General features: G+C 39.0%; 1 protein-coding gene across 1 annotated transcript in view; it reads right to left on the bottom strand.

Annotated features, from left to right (window-relative positions):
- Window positions 1-1,997: 1,997 nt before the first annotated feature.
- LOC134534438 (beta-1,4-glucuronyltransferase 1-like) overlaps window positions 1,998-22,512 on the bottom strand; it is a 32,271-nt gene continuing 11,756 nt past the window's right edge. The window contains exons 3-6 of the mRNA XM_063372905.1: window positions 19,378-19,863; window positions 15,802-16,052; window positions 8,213-8,369; window positions 1,998-5,759 (exon numbers count right to left, since the gene is read on the bottom strand). Of these exons, the coding sequence (XP_063228975.1) occupies window positions 5,550-5,759; window positions 8,213-8,369; window positions 15,802-16,052; window positions 19,378-19,863 (1,104 nt within the window). The 3' untranslated portion in view covers window positions 1,998-5,549. The remainder of the gene's footprint in view (window positions 5,760-8,212; window positions 8,370-15,801; window positions 16,053-19,377; window positions 19,864-22,512) is intronic.

Raw genomic sequence — 22,512 nt, 5'->3', positions numbered from 1 at the left:
TGAAAATCGTTCATCATATTTAAACAGTTGATTGTAAATATAGTTGTTGGCTTAGTATGAACTAGCTGTGGGACCCGCCATTGGCGGGTTATATTTACGTTTCATTGCAAAGCGCTACGATTCACTCAGTTCCGTGTATGTGTATATATATGTGTGTGTGTGTATATATATATATATAGGTGTGTGTGTGTGTGAAAATAACTTATACCTGCAGTTTAAACCTATATATATATATATATATATATATATATATATATATATATATATAGAAAATACATATAAGATATTTTAGATTTGACTTTTTATTACAACATTTAAACAAAGGAATAACGCAAACAACATGTTTAATGAATTAAAAATATGCAATTGTATACATATCTATATACATACATAAAATAATACTCGCTCTCCACACGCTCGCCATTTTGTCTCGTGTCGCCTTAAGTTATCTTTGTAAATGGCTATTACATAAGAAACTACAGTTTTTTTAATAGTTTAAAAATAAAAATTACGTATGTGGTATGTGTTAGTCCAATGCATATATTCCACGAATTCATAAAATAGGTTCAATTGTAAAGACATAATTGAGTCATTCATGTTGAGTTACTTAACTTCCACTTTAATAGATTCGTTGATATAAAATTTTCTTTATAGAAATAATAGTAGGGAGTGTAGGAAAACTCACACAAGCGTTCATATAATTCGCAGTACAATAAAAATGTGACTTAGTGAAATTACCATGCGTCAATTATATAGCCTATTGCATGCGCCCAACATTTTTCGTTTTAATTGTTACAAATATTTTCATAGGTATTAAAAATTCACAATCACAAATTTTGAGGACAATATGTATGGGGCTATAAATCTGTATGAGGCTAGGAGAAATTATTTTACATTTTTATTCAGTTTTAAAAATGTGGTTTATTAAAAAATGTATTTAAAAAAAATTTAATAGTACGCTAGTTACCTACAGTTTTTGAGTAGATACATTATCTGTATAGTATTCTATAAAAATTTCAGATGCATGAAAGTGGGCATGCTGCTTTGGTTTATCTATTATAGTTCTGGAAAGACGCTGGAATTACTAGAATACGTATTAAGTATCTTAGTAGCATAAAACGTTACCGTATTTTAGCTTGTAATCATATGCAAATCACTGTGTTTGTTCTTGCCTTTGGATCATCAACAACGTAACTTCAAGTGTTCGCGAGTTCGGCTTTGCGGACATAGTGAAATGAATAACCAGTGTATGTATACATTTTGTGATTTTTATTTTATGTTAGAAACAATAAACCCCATTTTCTCTACTTAAGATGAAATTTCATAATCATATGTAGACTATGTGTTAATTCAGGATATGAGCTAGTTGCGTTTAAATGCTATCCAAATTCGTAAACTATTAAAGAAGTGGTTGAGTAACAAACTGCCAAACAGCCAAGCATCCAAACTTTCACATTAATATTTTTGTACGCTTATTTACCACACTTTTTGCGTGTCATACACAAAATATGCTCTTTTTAAGAAAAACTCATGTGTCGATGTAATTAACACGGGGTTCTTTTAATCACCTTATATTTGTTCGTGAATGAATACTATGTATCCAAATCGGTTACATATATGATTTTTTTTTAATTATACACAATTCAGCGCAGGGAAAATATTTACTGTTAAGAAAAGGTAAAGATAGAATTATGATGGTATACGAAAAATGTGTGCCACTTTCGCTTTTAAGATTATGCAGCCATTAATTGAAATATAATTAAATCAATAAATACCTACGTGAGTAAAATATTTGCCACCTAAGTTTTATAAACATTTCAAGCATTACTTCCTGTATTAATTTGGTTTAAATTCACGAAAATACTACATAAATAATGTTTAAACTAATATATATTTATTCTGTACATCTTCTTTCCAATACCTGTTATAATTTTACAGGATGTATCTTCACAAAGAAGAAGGAAATAGTTTTAATTGAAATAAAATGAACACTTGTCTTTAAATAAGTTTATGCTTTATTTTAACATGTCATGTTTTGGTGCTACAGTGTTCCCATTAAAAGACTTTTTAATTGCATGTTTGTTTTAAAATAACTGCACCTTACTTCTTGATATACACATAAAACACACCATATAGAAGCCCCTAAAGTAACACAAATTAATACTGACGTTACTGACAGGTACGACTTCAGTTATAACTCGCTTACTGTGACTCGACAATTATTCAACAACAGCATACGATCAAACTAACACATTTCCTCGAAAATTTCACAAATTATATATGTTTACTAGTCGTATAGCTAAGTAAAATTATATTAAAGGAAACAATCATCTCGAATTACGCGTTTAGTTCGAAGACTACAACACATATACGTAATACCATATGAATTCATCAATCATTGTATAGAACTGAGGATTTCTTAGGTTTAAAATGTGTGTTTATCATTGTTTAGGAATTCCTTTAGCTCGAGCAGAGATTTTAATAACATAAAAAAATAATCGTTACGTATTTAAAAGGTTTTCTTTTTCAGTACTAGGTGAGTTGCGATACCTCTTAATCCTACCATAGAGCCATAGAGATGGATGAGGGGTGAAGATATGGGAATGGATTGTTCGAGGGCTAGCCCTTAAAGGGGTTGTATCCTAAATTATTTTTATAAAAATGTTTTGTGTTTTCAAACATGATTTTTAATAAATTTATAATATAACCATATTTAATTCCTTTTAAAAGAAGTTCTACTAAACAAGTTGTTACTAAAAGTTTTTTAAGAAAGGCTCAGCAAAACGACAGTTAGCTCCTACACTTTGACACGTTTTTACCTGGATGCCAATGTTACCATCTCAACGACCACGGGCGCCTTGGTTCACCTTTACTTCTCATACGTTCAGACAACATCGAAGCTGATAATAGTAGCAAAATGTTTAAGAGTTTCACTAATCGAACACGTCCTAAGATTTTCACTGTGCCTTATCAAATCACAAATGACAAACAACTTTAAAACTTTAAATGGCAGAAACGCAATAATACTCCAAGATTGCGGATTCTGTCCTCTACGTGAAATTATGCTAACTGTTAAGTTTAGATTTTTCAAATCATAAAATGCATGTGGGTAGATTGATTTTTGGATCTGCGCATGTGTACGATGTCGGCTAACGAATTGTCAATAGAACTGTCAGAATTATAAACTTTGCATTTATTAACTTTTGATATTTCAACGAACAGATATAAGCTTTGTTGCGAAAAATTTTAGAAATAAAATTTTTAATTGGCGCAACCAAATTTCCAGTGAGGCCAAAAATGCAAGTTTTTCCTTTAAACTCAGAAAATACATTTCGTAACCTAAGAAATTCTCACTAAGTATTTCATGATGAGTGTTTTTGGTAGGTATATTCGCAAACTGAATTAGTTCTGCACTGATAGCACGTGACCTCTTACCACTTACTCCACAAGACAGTAAATGCAGCAGCGCATACTTCCATTGCTTGTGCATGAACGAAGCAAAGATTCCACTCCCCCATGTGTGCGCACTAATTAAATGCTTACTGTTGCACGTCTGTACTACTATGCTTCCCGAAATGAGCTCAGAAATGCTGCTTTTCCTCCCCATTTTCTAGATAATTTATAAAACTACCAGGGAGGAAACGAAGCAGGCATGTTGATGAGTTCTCCGACTCGGGAAGCAGAGTGGTCCAGATTTTTTGGTAGACGGTGCTTCGTGAGTGCGCGTGTACTTGAAAGCACGTTAAAAATTAATTTGCCATTATTAACTGCGTGAATTTATTTGTACTCTAAGACCAAGTTTATAAATTACGCAATAAATGCAAAAACACTTGAAGCGCGAAACTAAGAAAAATAAGTTACCGGATTTTTAATAACTTTTATATAAATTGTGCAAGAAAGCAAACACACAGTGTGAGCATTGGCAAAACTTAAAATTCTTGCGTTTTTGACTTGCGTTTACTCCTACTATATTTGAAGTGACGTATTCCGAAAAATAGTCACAGAGGTTATGTTTATAGAATGATACGATGTTCTTTGTATTATATGCATCACGTTTTCTCTTCTTTACCTTTCGCACAGTAATAGCAAGTAACGATTTTAAATCTAGTTTCACATGCTTCATTATAAACATGAATTATCAAAAGAAGACTAGAGAAGATATTGGATTTCTACTTTTTACAATTTCAAATTGTAGGTTTGATGTCGTCTTGCGACTTTCGTTATTTTCTTCCGTTAGTTACTTGTTGTGTCCTTAAGTTGCGTTGTTTATAAACTCCAGCTTACAGTTCTCTGTAATAATACATAAGACACTGTTGTGAAAATTATCATACATTTAAATTAATTGAACAATTTTCGCAAAAATTCCAAAAATGTATTTCCCCGATCAAATAACAGCAAGTTGAAAGGAAAATTAATTACATCCAAAACTTAAAATAGGCACTCGTGCAAGTAAATGTATATGAAAATTTATTTTACTCAATAAAAAATAAATACTTTAAGGGAAAAAAACTATTTGAGTAAGTCTGGACTTCATTGTAAATTGGTTTAAATTATTTTAAGGGGTAGCGTTACTGCTTCTCTTCATTTCTCGCCACATAATTTTAAATTACTTTTTTTTTTTTTGCTTTCCTTCAAGACAATTCAAATATTTCAAGATCGTTCCTAATAAATTGTTCAGTCAAAACAAAAGTAACAGAGACTAATATACAGTAGAATTATTTGCAGTTGTTGGCTTTAACAGTTTTCAAAAATACTCAGATTTTGAATTCACACTAATGGTACACATGTTTACTAAAAATATGAACGCATATTTTTCACAAAAGATGTTAATGGATTTTAACAATAAACTAAATATGGAATTCGACCGCGCGTTCAAGCTGCAAATAACCTGTATCGTGAGTCATTGTGGACGCAGCCGGTAGTATGCCGATGAGGTATCAACGTAGTTAATATTTTATATTGCATTACTGGTTAATTTTAATATTTTCAGTGTCTAACAACTTCTTCGCAGTCTACAGTTTGAACCGATTGTATTATTTGTAAACAAATTAACGTATCAATCTACACGACAACTAATTTTGACAGTAGTACTTATTAGATAGTATGAATGATTTAATTTAATTTATTAGATAGTATGAATAAAATATATATCCATTTAAATGTAAGATATTTTTTGTTAGAAATGTTATGTTACAATTGGGATAATTTTGTAACTATTAACTAAAACATAGTTTAATGTAATTAATCAAAAAAGGATAACTTCTTATTAGCGCACATAAGAACACATGCAATTGTTTGTTATTTTATCATTAAATAAAAAAAAGTAAATTGGTACACACATTCCTTAGCGACGTTTTTTGTAAAAAGAGACAAACATTTGTCTCTTGCGCATACTCGGTCTGTATTATATCATTACTTTATGATTTGATCAAATAATCCTATGCTAACCATGTGCCCGAGGACTTGGTTTGTGTTTGTTGAATGTATGCGCTGCTACGTTTACTGTCTCGAGGCGCGACCCGAGCGCTCCGCGGCGGCGACCGCCGCGACTACCGCGTCTTGGACGACACCATCTTGAGCGGGTCCTTGCGGTAGCGCGCGAACACCTCGGCCTTGAACACCTCGAAGTGGCGGCGGTTCATGCTGTTCTGGCGCTCGCGCCACGACGGCCGGCCCTTCTTGTTCTGCAGCCCCCAGTGGCACGTGAACACCGGCGACAGCACGTGGAACTGCCAGCCCGCCACGAACATCTCGTACACCTGCGCCAGGCCCGCTGCTTCCCAGTCTCTCCGCAAGGACCATCTCTACAATGGCACGGAGATGGAGACGCTATCGCTATCGCGTCTCTGCTGCTTCCACAATGCGCGGAAACGTGAAAATGGCAACCAATGAGATTGCATTTCATAGTTACGAAATATTAATTAATTAAAAATATACATTATGCTTTAAGACCCTAATACCACAGGCAGAATTTACATTTATAACAAAATAATAAACTACAAAGTCAAAATAGAACACTATATACTTGAAACAATTTTTTAACGCATTTAGAACATGAACAATCATGTCTACCGTCGCAGCTAAATACTCGGCTTCTATTGGTCGCACACGGAGCAACGTAACTGGAAGAGCTCTGCTCTGCCAAGCTAATCCGTACGGGTCCCTCTCTGTCCGCGTGCTGTTGTAGAAACTCTGTTGCGTGAGATCCGTTTCCGTTTGCATGATCCGTCTCCGTTTCCGTGTCATTGTATAACTGGACTAAAGGGCCGTTTAACCTAAAACAGTGATTCCCAAACTAAGGGTGTAACCCCTCCTTCCTCCACTCCCAGGGTGCGTGTGTTAATCTTTTTTTTTTTTGGGGGGGGGGGGAGGTTTAGGGGTAAAATGATTTGAGAATCTGTGAATTTTTTAAACATAAAAAAAAATATTTAACTATCTAGTCCTTTGTTTCATATCTTAAAGATAAATGTTTGCACAATGTCATTCAGAACTGAAAGGGGTGACATTTAGTGATTTTATTATGTTGTTTTGCTAGCAGTAGGTATATTTCTTTTTTTTTTACACATTATCTCTGTAAACATGAAAGTTATAAAAAAAATATTTAATGTAACAATTTTACTATGTTCTGTTTGTAAACACAGGTTTTTCTTGTTAAGAAATTATATATATTAGGGTATCATTCCACCTCGTCAGCGATAAGTCGATAAGTGATAAGTGAGGCGTGGTGATTTGTCATATCTCATAGGATTGCAGCAGCTAAAACCTTTTGAAACTATTGGTTTAAAAGGTGCTTGAAATGTGCCATCATAAAATATACCAGCCATTTTTGTTTATCTTACGAATAGTTGGAAGAATCCTTACAGAATCGCGGATGCAGCCTTTCGTGAAAGGACGAATCGCTCACTTCTTGCATACATTCTTGTGACTTTTCAGTGGCTTTGGTGCTGTCTGTAAATAGTTACATTTGTGCTAAATATATCGATCAATTTGATCAGGTAAAATTTTATATTTCTTGAAAATATATTGTGAAAAATTGGTTACTATAAACAAATTATTTATTTTTATGAACGCCTAGATAGTTTAGTATCGAAATAATTCTAATAGCTTTTCAAGGCACTTATTCGCTTATAACAGCCTTGACATTAAATAATTATTTGGTTAAGGCTGTATCGGTAAATAAAACACCCTTGTTATTCGTATGCATTGCCTAGTGTATAGACAGCCAAGTAAACAAACAAACTTAAATGCTTAGTTCAAAACACTGCTTATATACCTGATCTTTCTTAGATATTAAATTTCACGTGGCTACTCTACAATATTATGTAATGTTAGTTTAAAATCTCAATTTTTTTTCTGTCGTCATATTAGATTATGTTTCCTAGTATGTTCCGTAGTTACGAAATGAGATCACAAATAATTTCAATAATTAAAACTGAGACTGATAAAAGTTTACACGATTATGTGTGAATGTTTTGATGCATTTATTAATTATTTATTAATATAGGCCTATTAAAACTATAGGTTTTTACGGAGACGAGATAAAACTATAGGTATATGACTTCTGAATCCAAAGTAAAATATGCGGTGAGTATTATAAATCAAGAGAACACTCTTAAAAGAGAAAAAATCATCGACATGAGCTGAGGTTTTGATCAAGATGGGTGGATATTTGATTTTATTTGAGTATGGTAGATGGGATATGAAGATGGTTTGATGTGTTGCTATAGATTTAAAAATAAATTATAAAAGCAATTTCAATCAGTGAGACTTTATTTGTTTTATGACCAACAGAAATACAATGTCTTAAGCGATAGCGAGTAGGAACCACGCTTGACAGGTTTCTTTAATTGGATCTCAGACACCCTATTATATTTTTAAAAAATTGCGTGTTAGGTTAAAATGGTTATACATTCAAAATTATAGCTGTAACATGCATTTGTGATAGATTTTTTATTAAGATTCCGTTTCAAAGCAACCCCATGTACTTAGCAATGCAGAACTTTGTTTGTTTGTTTTTCGGAATCTAGTACGAAAAATATCTGATACCGCAGAATAACCTATTTGCAGTAACTCACTCAAGGTGCTTACTTTTGAAAGGTACAAATTTTTAATGGCGGCAGTCACAACGATGACCCGTACAGATTTCGTATTTTGTTACATTGAAATGTATATTTGCCTAAGTGTAACGAGTTCAAGGGCGTGATGCTCGTACCTGCGTGTTCCGCGTGTAGCCGTACCCGATGAACCGCTCGTCGTGGGCGGGCACGATGTCCGGCGCCACGTAGAACGGCTCGTACAAGAACTCGAAGTTGGTCACACTGTGGCTGATGTGCACAGTCGTCTCTTCAGTCTCTGCGTTTTGCTCCCACCTGGTTGGTAACACATCAACTGGACGTGTGTTGTACATAACAGGTAATATTTTCTAAACAAAATATAAAACACGTTATTTCAAGTATGTTATAGTCATGTTTGAACACTAAGAAGTCCTTCGAGTTTCCATGTTTTATTTTAACACTATATATATTCACTTTTACTATTTTACACTAATGTGTTATATACGTAATCGATAGATTTTGACGAGAGCTATCGATTGAAACTCCAACGAACGTCGTAGTTTCTCCGAGTCAAAAGTTATAATAAATGGAAATCTCGGGGGAAAAAAAAGCAAAATGACCTCAAAATGGCAGCGCTTCCCCCTCCACCGCGCGCGATGTGTCACAGTCCTCACCTAGCGTAACGAATTATTTGACCATTTAGCTATCCAGTGGTGTAATTAAATTTTGGATGGATATGATAGATATGTTGCTCCAATACCAAACTTTATACCCCGATTTTGTTATCATTCTTTTTTTGAATTGCCTCCCACTATGGAAGAAATTTTAAAGACTTATTCAATTCATGTCAAAAAAATATTAGCTACAATACTCTCAACACCACACATATTTTATTTACGTTCTAATATATCCATGTAGCTACGTAACCATATTTCCACATGTTAGCATTTGAAAAAATCAAATCAAGTAGTAAACACGTACTCAACAGGCATTGTACTAGGGTAATAATAATCCATAATCCATACACAGCACAGCGTTCAGATGAAATCACGGAGGTTAGACAATATAGGAAAAAAATTTTACTAAATGGGTTTTTGTAATGTACGAAAAATATTTTTCTAGGTTTTCCCCAGTAATAAACAAATTTTCCCTGTGAATTCAGTCAAAGCATAACCTTGGGGAGCATGATAAATAGGTCGTAGGAAAACGACGTATTTTTAACTTTTTTGTTTTTTCTTTGAGAAATTACATGTGGTGTATGAAACTTAGCAGATTTCCCATGCTGAAATTTAAAACAACTTATTTAAGTTTTGAAACCTGTTAAAATTTTCAGTATAATATTTTATAACAAACTTAAAATAATAACCCAATTTCATTCATTATGCTTAATCAAATTTTCAGTTATAATTGTTAATCTTAAAAGCAAACCTACCTCTTTTTTTACCCCTTAGCAGTTGATTTTTGCAAAATATAAAAATAGTTTTTGGTAATTTTCGTACGTTTGCTATTGGTATGCAATATAATTTATTACTTTTTTTTAATTCGGAGGAATATAATTATTATTCTTAAAAACATACCTACCTATTTTCATCCCATAGGGTAAGAATTACGGAAAATATATTATTTGCGGTTTATTATTGGTACCCAATATAATTTATTGGCTTGATTAAAATCGGAGATTTTATTAATCATCTTTAAAAAATACTTCACCCTTTTTCACTCCTTAGGTGTTGTTTTTCACAAAATTTATAATTGTCGGTTGGGTGTTTTTGTATGTTAATTATTGATACCGAATAACTTTTCTTTAGCTTGGTTAGTTTCGGAGATATCATAATTATCTTAAAACCACATTTGCCCCTTTTTAATCTCCTTAGGGATTAAATTATGTAATTAAATATATCGCGTAGTTTATTAGTTAGCCTAAGACCTATCTAACAAATCGGTCTAGTAGTTTTTGTGTGATTCTCGAACAAACAAAAACCAGTTTTATAACTTTATAGATAGATATATAGATAACTTAAATTACGTGTTTATGGATGTCACCAAAATTTTCTTGCTGTGTATCCACGGCAGAAAACACAAGTTAATTTTGCAACACATGTCTCCAAAGCGTGTTCATTCAAAGATCGTCGGATTGCATTGGTCTGCAGAGCACGTTGTGGAGGCGTCAGACGGCTGCAACACTTGGCAAGGACGAAGCATTCTCTTTGGTATTTGCCAAGCACGTGTGTTTAGAACAGAACGTTAACTTTCAAGCCCGCGCTGCATTCGAAGTGGCGCTTGCCCCATCTGGCGGCTCCCCGGCCGTGAAGACACTTTCGTATTGCCGAAATACGAAGACAATCAAACTTTCCTTTACAATACGTTCAGCATTTTATCATCCAAATTTAATACACATAATGTGTAAAGGTTTTGCTTATTCTTAAATTAAATTCAGCTCTATAAGGTTATCTTTTGATGAATAAAATAAATTTTAAGTGGTTACTACACTAGTTAATAGAGCATTATTAATTATAGCAGTAAATAAATAACATTACTTAGAAAACATTAAAAATTAGTTTGCCAAGAACACCTGAAATTCAATTAGAAAGGTTTTCAATGTATTCAGAATATTGGCGGTGACACGTCGAAATAAAGAAAATATAACGATAGACATTATTAGTAGAATAATAAAGGATCATTTAGTAAGAAAAATGAGACGGGCTGGTGTTGACAATAAATCCATAAGGCACAAGGCCACTGAGAAGACCTAAGAGGAGATGGTGCAATGAAGTGAGAAAAGACTTAAGGCAGTTCAAGGTCGATATTGAGTGTAAAATACCGCTTGAAATAAGTTATGTTTGACGAAGCCAAATGCCAATATTAACATTCTGTCCAAGAGAACATGACAAAGAGTATCTAATGTAAGCCTGCCGTAAAATGTTTCATGATCCACCTTAACCTTAGTAATATTAGCTGAACTTACATTTTTTTGCAACTTAGAAAGATGATTGATTTTTAAAATTCAGTATAAAATAATATTCACGAAAGTAAGCTGTGTCCTAACTGTAACTTAGTCTGATATCTAAACTTTGGTTAGACAGCATACAAAGAAATATTTAAATTGAATCCATATATAAAAACACTATTCAAGCCGACGCCGAAAAGCCCTCACAACTACTCTTAGACTTTTTTATTTTTATCTAACTTAAAAGAGGCGATATTCGGCCTGATTCCGGGATATAGGCCCACATTTTTTTATGCCCCAAAACCTTTTACTAACTCTCATGTACAATACATGATATTCCTGTCATATTCTATATTATTCAAAAATGTTTTTGTGCTATTTAGTTACCTTGCAAGCATATTATGTAAGGTTTACTCATTTCTGGCTTTCTTCTGATTATGTTTGTAAAGGAAAGTGTTTGTTTTAATGTTCATAACTGTTCGTAGTAAACTGTTCATCACATGTTCGCACATAACTCCAAATAGTGAGGAAAAAATTTAGCGGTGCATTAATACAATAAACTTAAGGAAATGAAGGAAAATAAATATTTCCAAGATTAGTTTAATCGGAACTTCCGGAGTTTCGTGCCAAGCATATTATTTTTCTTCTAGCTTGCAAATAAATTATAGTACGTTGTTTAAATGTAGAATATCTTTTATATTCAAAATGAAATTTCAAATATCTAAATCAGTTTTCCAGCTAGAGCTCTGCTGGTTCCGTCATAAAAATGCCAGTTTCGACTAAAGTTACAGTCAGGTTTTACGTAACCAACCACAAACAGGTAGGGCCTACCTCTCATAAGAATGTAAATAATCTAATCCGATGCGCTTCAACATGTAAGGAAGTTTCCTTAGAAATAATCTTGTACCATTAATTTAAATGATGAGAAAATTATCTGTGAACTAAACATTCAAATACTTCTTATTGCTGAACATAACTATCAAAGAAAGTGTTTTATGGCGGGAATAATTAACCCGTGGCTGAGATCAAGGGCGAAAATCTGTAGGATTAAATGTGTGGTTTGGGGGGGGGGGGGGGGAAGCGCGACCCGAGAGTTGTGCGCGTGGGGAAAGCCGACACAAGTCGTCTCTGGATTGGATACTCGTCTGTTGTATACTGCCCATATGTTTACATATACATGCAATATACAGAAAACTTTATGATATACATAAAATATCCCATAAAACCGATTTGACGTTTACACTTATCAACCCGTTTCACAGTTACTATTTTGCAAGCGCAAGCGGGTAGCTACCCTCTGCACACCCCTCCTCGCGGAACAATGACCAAGAATGAGATAGTAAGCACTGTATTTGTATGATTTCAATATATTAAGTATTAAATATTTCATTCTAAGTATATATATTTTTTTAATATTCTACATAAAATCATTACTTTTTGCCTAGTAATTTAGACAGAAAGTATGTCTGTTGGAGAATTAACAGCAGTCAGACGGCGTGGCATTGCTTACATCAAGGTCCTCGGTGGTCATGATCGACAAGACGTCGCGCTCATGTTACATTCCAACACTGACTTGACTGGAATTTTCGAGCACTCGATTGGTATTCAAACAGTTCGGAGCCCGAATATAAAATTGGAAGTAGGCTACACCGCTGCCTGAGGCATCTGTGGAAAGTCCGTGGGCCATAAAACCGTATGAAACCAAACAAACAAGATCATATCGGATTTATTTGACATTTTTATATTGGCAAATTGTTGGCCAATGTCGGCCCAGTGCACTGAAGGCGAAAGTCGTTTTGTAATCCGTCAGATTTCTACCGATCAATCACAGTCGGTCTATAATAAATCATTATTCAGGAGCATCCAGAGTCTGTCGACGATTTATCATTACTCTATGGATCACCCAAAGACTGTCTATATCTATACTTTCCTTATAGATCAGCCAGATACCGTTAATTATTCTTAAAAAAATTTACATCATTGTTAAATTGATCTGATAGTCGACCTATAAGCATCACTTTCTATGAATCAGCGTAGCTTTATAACCCACTCATTATTCTATGGATCTGCCAGAATCGATCTATATTTTGAATCATTTTTTTTTCTGTGTGTCAGTCTAAGTCGGTCTGTGGTATTTCAGTGGATCATCCATGGTTTGTTTCATAACACCATCATTATACTCTGGATCAGCCAGAACCTGTTAGTTATTAGCCCAGTAGTATTACGTGATGCCAGCCAGCAGAGTCGGGCAACATTGCATCATTATATCATGACTTGTCCAGAGTCTGTCAAATATTCATCGTTAGTCCGTAAGTCGGTCATTGTTTTGCGGATCAGCCCGTCAGTGTGTAGAGCCAGGATCACGTATATGCATGATTATTCACTGGACGAACCTCGCTCGGGGAGGGAGGGGGGAGGGAAGTTGCAGCGAGCTGGGTGCGGGTGCAGAATGTTGGCAGCCGTGTGGTCCTGTCGCGACCGCCGCGCGGGCGGGTATTTAAGCCTGCGCCTCGGACCGCAGTGTGCACTCCTGTCCCTCGAGCACTCTCATCGCCGCACCAACATGTTCAAGCTGGTGAGTACCGCCTGCTGGACTTGGGAGTGATTGTGTGGATGCGACCGGAGTCGCCGATGTGTGGACCACGTTGGTGGGCGGCGCCAACCCGAAGTTCACAAAAGCCAAAAGGGAAACTTTACAACAAGACGGTCATTGTTTTGATAAAAATCCCTTGTTAAAAATAAGGTCCAAAGCTATAGGGACTGATTAAACAGTCGAGGTAGCTGCTCCGGCAGCGAATTCTAGATACGGGTGATTCGCGTCAGGAAATGTTGAAAACACAGTTTGCGTGTATATTCATCACGCTCGGCATTGTTTAAAATAATTCTACGTTAAAGTTAATGTGCGAGTTTCGAATTAAAAGGAATTTTTGTTCGTTATCCGAGGTTAGATGTTACACATCTCTGGCGAGTACTGAAAGATTCTTATAGCATCTTTTTTTTTTTTAATTTCTTGGGTTTTACGTCTCGCCAACAGCGATATGAATACACTGAGAGGGGAAAAAACGATTTTTGTCAGATATGAATTAACTTGTTAAGCTACAGAGCTGTTTTGCTGTCGCCAAAAATTTTTGGTAGTGTCCTTATTGATAAAATATTGTATAGTGGCCATAAATCTGTTTTTCATTTTACTGTGTAGGTTCGGCAATACACGACTTTATACAACCCTGGGCCAAAGGGAAAGGCATATGCAGTGTTCTGTAGATTGGAACCATTCGTAATTTTGCCTTGATTGATCTGGGGAACCGTTGGGAAAACTATTTCGTATTGTGGATTCCAAACTATTCTGCTGCGGTTGCAGTAACGGTCTTATGTTTCTTTCTTTTAAAGAAAAAAAAATGTCCTTATAGAAACACCTTAATCAACTGAAGTATAAATTAACACTAAAAGGATGCAATATTTTTTTTTCATATCATATGAGTTACGTGATTTTTTTTTTCAGTTTATTTTTTAAAAAACAACTTCCCCATTTTTAACCCCTGGGTCCAAATTTGCCCCAAAACGAACTCGCTCCAGTTTTTCCAGCTGTTTGTTTTATACATCAGTCTTGGAAGTAATTCGTGCAAAATTATGGCAGCTATCGTGATCATATATGCGTTACGCGTGTGTGTATGTATGTTTATATATAGTTGTTTTTTTTTAGTTTGACTATGATTTTGGGTTCTATGGACTATGAGACGAAAAACTAGGTAGAAATTTTGTATGTGTTTCACCATTGTAACGGACAGCAATAGTTAGTCGTTCGAAATTTGCCTCAAATGTTTGCCTGGTGTGGCTGGTTTTTTTTTCAAAGCCGATCAAAGAGTTGTGCTGTAAAATTTCTCCCTCGCGCATAGTTCTCAGTGCCATTACGAAAATCTATATATGTATATTTGTGACGTGTTTGTGTTTCCCTCAGTTCGTCTTCCTCGCCGTGGTGGCAGCGGCCTGCGCCGCCCCCGGCTTCCTGGGCGCCCCGGCGGCCTACGTGGGCGCGCCCGCCGCCGCCTACTCCGCCTACCCGGCCTACTCCGCCTACCGCGCCCCGCTCGCCTACTCCGCCTACCCGGCCTACTCGGCCTACTCGGCCCCTGCCGTGCTCGGAGCCGCCTACTACGGGTGAGGCCCGCGCCGACATCGCCTGCTGCAGCCCCCTGCCGCCGTGTTCACTTGACCGCCTCCGCTTCTCTGTCTCTGCACTCGCTCAATAAAACCATCTGCATATACATAACTGGCTCGTTCATTGTACCCGACTAACTACATTTATATTGTTTTACCTAATTTTATTGAAATTTAAAAAAAATTAAATATAATTATAACATGTACCACTCTGGATTTCATAAAAACAATATGTTTAAAAAATGGATATGGTTACACATTTAAATATCGTTCAGTTTACAGAAAACTCCACTCAGCAAAGCATGAATTTTACCCTAATGTTCAAGATCTATTGGAATGATTATTTTCGATATATATGTACATATATATGAGAAGTAAATTTGTATGCATTGTGCAGTTTTAGAAAAACAGGAAAAAATAATACTTTTTATGAATATCATGTCTCAGTTAATCGGTTCTAATTTTAATTATAAATATCATTACGTTCAGCTCGTAAATAAAAGGCAAAATAATATAATGCATACTTGGCAAAGAGATTAAGAGCAAGAAAAACGTAATGAGTAATGGTTTTAGAGTTACTCATCCGTTGGGATTGCAGTTAAGTAGCACAACGAGGAGGAAAAGCAGGGCGGCCGCAAGGTTTACCTGGAGAAGTTGGTGGCGAACTGGTTGAAGATGAACACTTTGTGGTGGAAGGGGCGCGCGAGGCCCTTCTTCGCCAGCCGGATGAGCTCGGTCTTGTTGTGCGGGAAGCGCACCCGCTCGTCCAGCTCGTACGTGGGTATGACGTAGGCGCACTTGTCGCGGCAGCGGTGCGCGCGCACGAAGGCGTCCAGGCCGGCGGCTAGGCCGGAGCTTGGGATGATGTCCACGTCGGTGAGGAACACGTGCGAGCCCTGCGCAGGGTCGGCGTCAGAGGCCCGGTGCCGGCGCCGTTCTCTGACCGCTCGGCACCGTCAGAGTCCCGGAGCTGAGACCGGTCTGGAGGGACCCTGCCAGCGAGGTACTGGGGCGGATCTCCCCAGCCTCTCGACAGACACACCTCCGAGCCGAGTGCCCACTTCGCTCGATACACTCTCCACAAGACACAGGTGACATGATACGATTACCGTGAATATCCATGTCCTTACTACTAACTAATAACCACCCTCAACCATGCATAGTGGCATACACTGACAGAAAGGTTTGTTTGCCTCAACAAAATATGTGTTTGTATGTGGCGAAATAAATACATTCTGTTAATTCAAACAAATATTTTGTAGCGGGAAAGATTCCGTCGACCCAACAAAATGATGTTTTCAACTTCAAATGTATATTTGGTTAGGTGTAACAAATAATTTTTTTGTTTCTTACCGAGTTTGGTTAAGCTAACAAATATATTTTGCTCCGCCGAGTAAATATCTGTTTCGCCATATATGAACAAATGTTTGTTTGATTCAAACAAACCTTTTTCTCAGTGTAGACTGACTCGTTCTAAAATAAATATTTACTATAATATTGGTTATCGATGACATGAAAATATTTCCAGCAGCTTGTAAAAGAAACTATTTTTGCTTGGAATTATTTTTTTTTACCAATAGATTTTTTAGCTATGAACAAAAATAAATTTTAAAAAAATGTGTTGAACACCGAAATGAATCCGTGCATAAAGAAGATAATTTTTTTTCTATAGCTATCCTGCAATTTATTTTGTGTAACAAATTTTCCCGCCTGATATTTTCTAAATGTTCGTTTTCAGCTGTAAGAGGTCAGGCAAGTGATCGTAATAAAGAAAACTTGTGACATTTTTTCAGAAATGAAACAACTCTTAAAGTAAATATCTACTCAGAAAATTATACATGCAAGAGCGCTATTTTGGGAAAATTCAAAGAAGAAGCCCTCAAATGATAGTAATAAAAAAATTGAAACAACCAACATACAACTCTATCACACACGAGTACACTGTCAGAAATAACAATAAATATACTGAATTTTCTACGACGATTTCAGTTCAAATTGAGGCAGGGTCTCACACGCCATGTAGTTTTTATTTTTCATCTTCACATAATTACTAACAGTTAAACGATATTTCTGTGAATGTAACACTATATAGCCTATATCTTTATTTTTTCTGTGACGAATATTTTGAACAGATATTTACTAAGTATAATAAAATATAATGGGTGTAAGAAGTCGCGTAAGTTTTTTGTAAATGATATCACTTGCGCGCATTTATACATCAATTACATCACACTTAGTAAATACGTATATGTTGAAATTGTGTGTCATAGAACAACAAATGAAAGAGAGGTATAATTTGAAATTGACTGAAATAGCCCTGAACTAATAGTTATGAACGTGATAATGAACAAATTAACACGGTTTGTGATACGCCTTCTCAAAGAAGGGTTCTTAGTATTCCCAGATAGTTGGATCTTCGTTAAAATTTCGTTGTATTCGCGGATTCCAGCGTTCTGTGTTCCGTTGTAAACAGGCATGTGGAAGTAAGAAGATTTAAGTTGTCGTTACAGGTCCGTACACAATTGCAATGTCCCAAATTGTATCCGATGGACACTGACAGCTGATTGGCCCACTCTGACGTTATGGGTGGTGTGGGCGATATTCCGAATCTCCATGGTCCAATTACATTGGTCAACTTCTGTCCCAATCTGTGCCCTTTAATAGCGTAGAAGAACACTCCTGATATTTGCTGTTTCCGTGTTCCGTTTCAAGATGTAAACAGAAAATAACGGATGGTGTGGCAGGAAACCAAGAAGACCGAAAAACAAAACATTTATCAGTGTTGGCCGTTTAAAAACCGGCGTTTTTCAAATGGCTAAACACGAATTCATTTTTTCAGTGTGCTTAGAATTAATTTATTAGCATTCAGTCTTACAGGATAAATGAATATTATTGAACTCCCACAACTTCACAAGTTAAATGAATATTCAAAACTTAGCTGCGTACTCGTTTACAATGCACGAAAATAATAAACAAAGACAATTGAAAAACATTTATTTCGGCGCTGTATATTTACTGCGCTATTGTTAGAAATCAGTAGATCTGGTCATCGGACTTCACAATTGTAGACAGGGCTGTATTCGGTGCGAAAAAATTACGTCATTCAACTATTCGCAGGCTTTCAGATATCCTGAGCATTCAGTACATCTTCTGGGCCTCCACGTACTAATTATAAATACAATCATCCAATATAGGGATTTTCCAATTATTATCGAATCGATATCACAGAAATTTTCACATTCAATGAGATTTTTGTTTACGATTTACTAAGTACGAAGTTCTTTTGACTATGGTTTCACATTTACTGGTAGTAATAATATTATTGGGTACCTACCATGTTATAAATATTCCAGAAGCTGATTCTTGCTAAAAGTTCATATGATTAATTATGAAATATTAAAATATGTTTTTTTTTATTTTTCATAATTGCTCAACATTATGTTTAAAAGAGTGCAAGTGAATTTAAATAAATCTACCTTATATTAAAAAATATTATTCTCATTTTTAATATAAATGTTACATTTTCGAAGGTCTTAAACGTATTATAGGCCTACTATCACGTCTTTGCACTATTCTTAACTTTTAGCATTAATTTTGAAGTCATGTACGTAGCTTAGGTTATTGTTTACAAAATTATGATAGCGCTTAAAAAAATAACATGTTTACCCATTTTAAAAATGTATTAATGATGATACAACTAGAAATTATTATAAAATATTATTTTACACACATTATTAAGCAATGATAAAGAAAAAAATTAAAAATGATGTTTTTTGAACTTACAATGTATTTTTGTGCTAAAAAAATGTATGTAGGTGTAGTTACAAAATTAATAAATTAATGCAAAATCGTTATAGAGAAAAAGGTTTGTTTTAATCAAACAAATATTTCTTTATATATGGCGAAACAAATATTTACTTGGTGGAACAAAATATTTTGTTAGCTTAACCAAACTCGGTAAGTAATAAAAATGGTTTGTTACACCAAACAAAATATATAAGTATTTGAGTTGACAGAATCATTTTGTTGGGTCAACAGAATCTTTCCTACTACAAAATATTTGTTTTAATTAGCAAAATATATATTTATTTCGCCATATATAAACGAATATTTTGTTGGGGCAAAAAAAAACCTTTCTCTCGGTGAGTGCTTGTGTCTGGAAATATGATTTATTTATCAGATGATAAGAGGCAAGGTTAAAAGGAAAGCCTCGATGAGTACCTGGCAGTTGCGGCGCGCCACGTTGCGCATGTGGTTCTGCGGGTAGGCGGCGCGCATCCTCCAGCGCGCGGTCTCGGGGCGGCGCGCGCGCAGCAGCTCCTGCAGCGCCGCCTCCGGGCGGCGGCAGTCGAGGCGCGCCGCCGCCGCCTCCGCGCCGCCCCCCCTTTCTACCGGGGGCGGCCGGTCGCCCGGGTACACCAGGTGGAAGCTGACCCGCTCGCGCACCGCCGCGTAGCAGCGGCGCGCGAACGCCACGTACGCCTCGACGAGCGCGTACTCGTCGGCGGCGGCGAACAAAGCAGCGGACAGCGGGCCCTCCCAGCGGTGCGCCACCTCGACCAGCGAGCCCATGCGCTCGAGCGAGGCCTGCGTGGCCAGGCACACCGCGTGGCGCGCCGACAGCGCCGCGAAGTGCTCGCCCACCACCGCGAAGTCGAAGTCCTTGAAGATGTGGCGCGAGTCCCAGCGGCCCAGCTTCAGGTTAACCTGCGCGCCGTGCACCGCGCTCTGTGCCGTCACCAGCACTTGCCGCCACCGCGGGGTCGCAGTTCCCGAAGACCCAGCTTCAGGTTCACCTGCGCGCCTAAACCACGCTCTTTGCCATCAATCAGGGCTTCACTAGAACTTGCCGCCACTGCGGGGTCGTAGTTCCCGAAAACCCAGCTTCGGGTTCACCTGCGCGCCTAAACCACGCTCTTTGCCATCACTAGCACTTGCCGACACCGCGAGGTCGTAGTTCCCGAAGACCCAGCTTCGGGTTCACCTGCGCGCCTAAACCACGCCCTTTGCCATCACTAGCACTTGCCGCCACCACGAGGTCGTAGTTCCCGAAGACCCAGCTTCAGGTTAACCTGCGTGCCTAAACCACGCTCTTTGCCATCACTAGCACTTGCCGCCACCGCGAGGTCGTAACTCCCGAAGACCCAGCTTCAGGTTAACCTGCGCGCCTAATCCACGCTCTTTGCCATCACTAACACTTGCCGCCACCGCGAGGTCGTAGTTCCGAAGACCCAGCTTCGGGTTCACCTGCGCGCCTAAACCACGCTCTTTGCCATCAATCAGGGCTTCACTAGCACTTGCCGCCACTGCGGGGTCGTAGTTCCCGAAGACCCAGCTTCGGGTTCACCTGCGCGCCTAAACCACGCTCTTTGCCATCAATCAGGGCTTCACTAGCACTTGCCGCCACTGCGGGGTCGTAGTTCCCGAAGACCCAGCTTCGGGTTCACCTGCGCGCCTAAACCACGCTCTTTGCCATCAATCAGGGCTTCACTAGCACTTGCCGCCACTGCGGGGTCGTAGTTCCCGAAGACCCAGCTTCGGGTTCACCTACGCGCCTAAACCACGCTCTTTGCCATCACTAGCACTTGCCGCCACCGCGAGGTCGTAGTTCCCGAAGACCCAGCTTCGGGTTCACCTGCGCGCCTAAACCACGCTCTTTGCCATCAATCAGGGCTTCACTAGCACTTGCCGCCACTGCGGGGTCGTAGTTCCCGAAGACCCAGCTTCGGGTTCACCTGCGCGCCTAAACCACGCTCTTTGCCATCAATCAGGGCTTCACTAGCACTTGCCGCCACTGCGGGGTCGTAGTTCACGAAGACCCAGCTTCGGGTTCACCTGCGCGCCTAAACCACGCTCTTTGCCATCAATCAGGGCTTCACTAGCACTTGCCGCCACTGCGGGGTCGTAGTTCCCGAAGACCCAGCTTCGGGTTCACCTACGCGCCTAAACCACGCTCTTTGCCATCACTAGCACTTGCCGCCACCGCGAGGTCGTAGTTCCCGAAGACAAAGCTTCAGGTTCACCTGCGCGCCTAAACCACGCTCTTTGCCATCAATCAGGGCTTCACTAGCACTTGCCGCCACTGCGGGGTCGTAGTTCCCGAAGACCCAGCTTCGGGTTCACCTGCGCGCCTAAACCACGCTCTTTGCCATCAATCAGGGCTTCACTAGAACTTGCCGCCACTGCGGGGTCGTAGTTCCCGAAGACCCAGCTTCGGGTTCACCTGCGCGCCTAAACCACGCTCTTTGCCATCACTAGCACTTGCCGCCACCGCGAGGTCGTAGTTCCCGAAGACCCAGCTTCGGGTTCACCTGCGCGCCTAAACCACGCCCTTTGCCATCACTAGCACTTGCCGCCACCACGAGGTCGTAGTTCCCGAAGACCCAGCTTCAGGTTAACCTGCGTGCCTAAACCACGCTCTTTGCCATCACTAGCACTTGCCGCCACCGCGAGGTCGTAACTCCCGAAGACCCAGCTTCAGGTTAACCTGCGCGCCTAAACCACGCTCTTTGCCATCACAAACACTTGCCGCCACCGCGAGGTCGTAGTTCCCGAAGACCCAGCTTCGGGTTCACCTGCGCGCCTAAACCACGCTCTTTGCCATCAATCAGGGCTTCACTAGCACTTGCCGCCACTGCGGGGTCGTAGTTCCCGAAGACCCAGCTTCGGGTTCACCTGCGCGCCTAAACCACGCTCTTTGCCATCAATCAGGGCTTCACTAGCACTTGCCGCCACTGCGGGGTCGTAGTTCCCGAAGACCCAGCTTCGGGTTCACCTGCGCGCCTAAACCACGCTCTTTGCCATCAATCAGGGCTTCACTAGCACTTGCCGCCACTGCGGGGTCGTAGTTCCCGAAGACCCAGCTTCGGGTTCACCTACGCGCCTAAACCACGCTCTTTGCCATCACTAGCACTTGCCGCCACCGCGAGGTCGTAGTTCCCGAAGACCCAGCTTCAGGTTCACCTGCGCGCCTAAACCACGCTCTTTGCCATCAATCAGGGCTTCACTAGCACTTGCCGCCACTGCGGGGTCGCAGTTCCCGAAGACCCAGCTTCGGGTTCACCTGCGCGCCTAAACGACGCTCTTTTCCATTAATCAGGGCTTCACTAGCACTTGCCGCCACTGCGGGGTCGTTGTTCCCGAAGACCCAGCTTCGGGTTCACCTGCGCGCCTAAACCACGCTCTTTGCCATCACTAGCACTTGCCGCCACCGCGAGGTCGTAGTTCCCGAAGACCCAGCTTCAGGTTCACCTGCGCGCCTAAACCACGCTCTTTGCCATCACTAGCACTTGCCGCCACCGCGAGGTCGTAGTTCCCGAAGACCCAGCTTCAGGTTCACCTGCGCGCCTAAACCAC

Source organism: Bacillus rossius, chromosome 7, assembly GCF_032445375.1.
Source record: "Bacillus rossius redtenbacheri isolate Brsri chromosome 7, Brsri_v3, whole genome shotgun sequence".
Lineage (NCBI taxonomy): Eukaryota > Metazoa > Arthropoda > Insecta > Phasmatodea > Bacillidae > Bacillus > Bacillus rossius.
The sequence above is the reverse complement of the archived record's forward strand: the minus strand, read 5'-3'. Positions and strand labels throughout refer to the sequence as shown.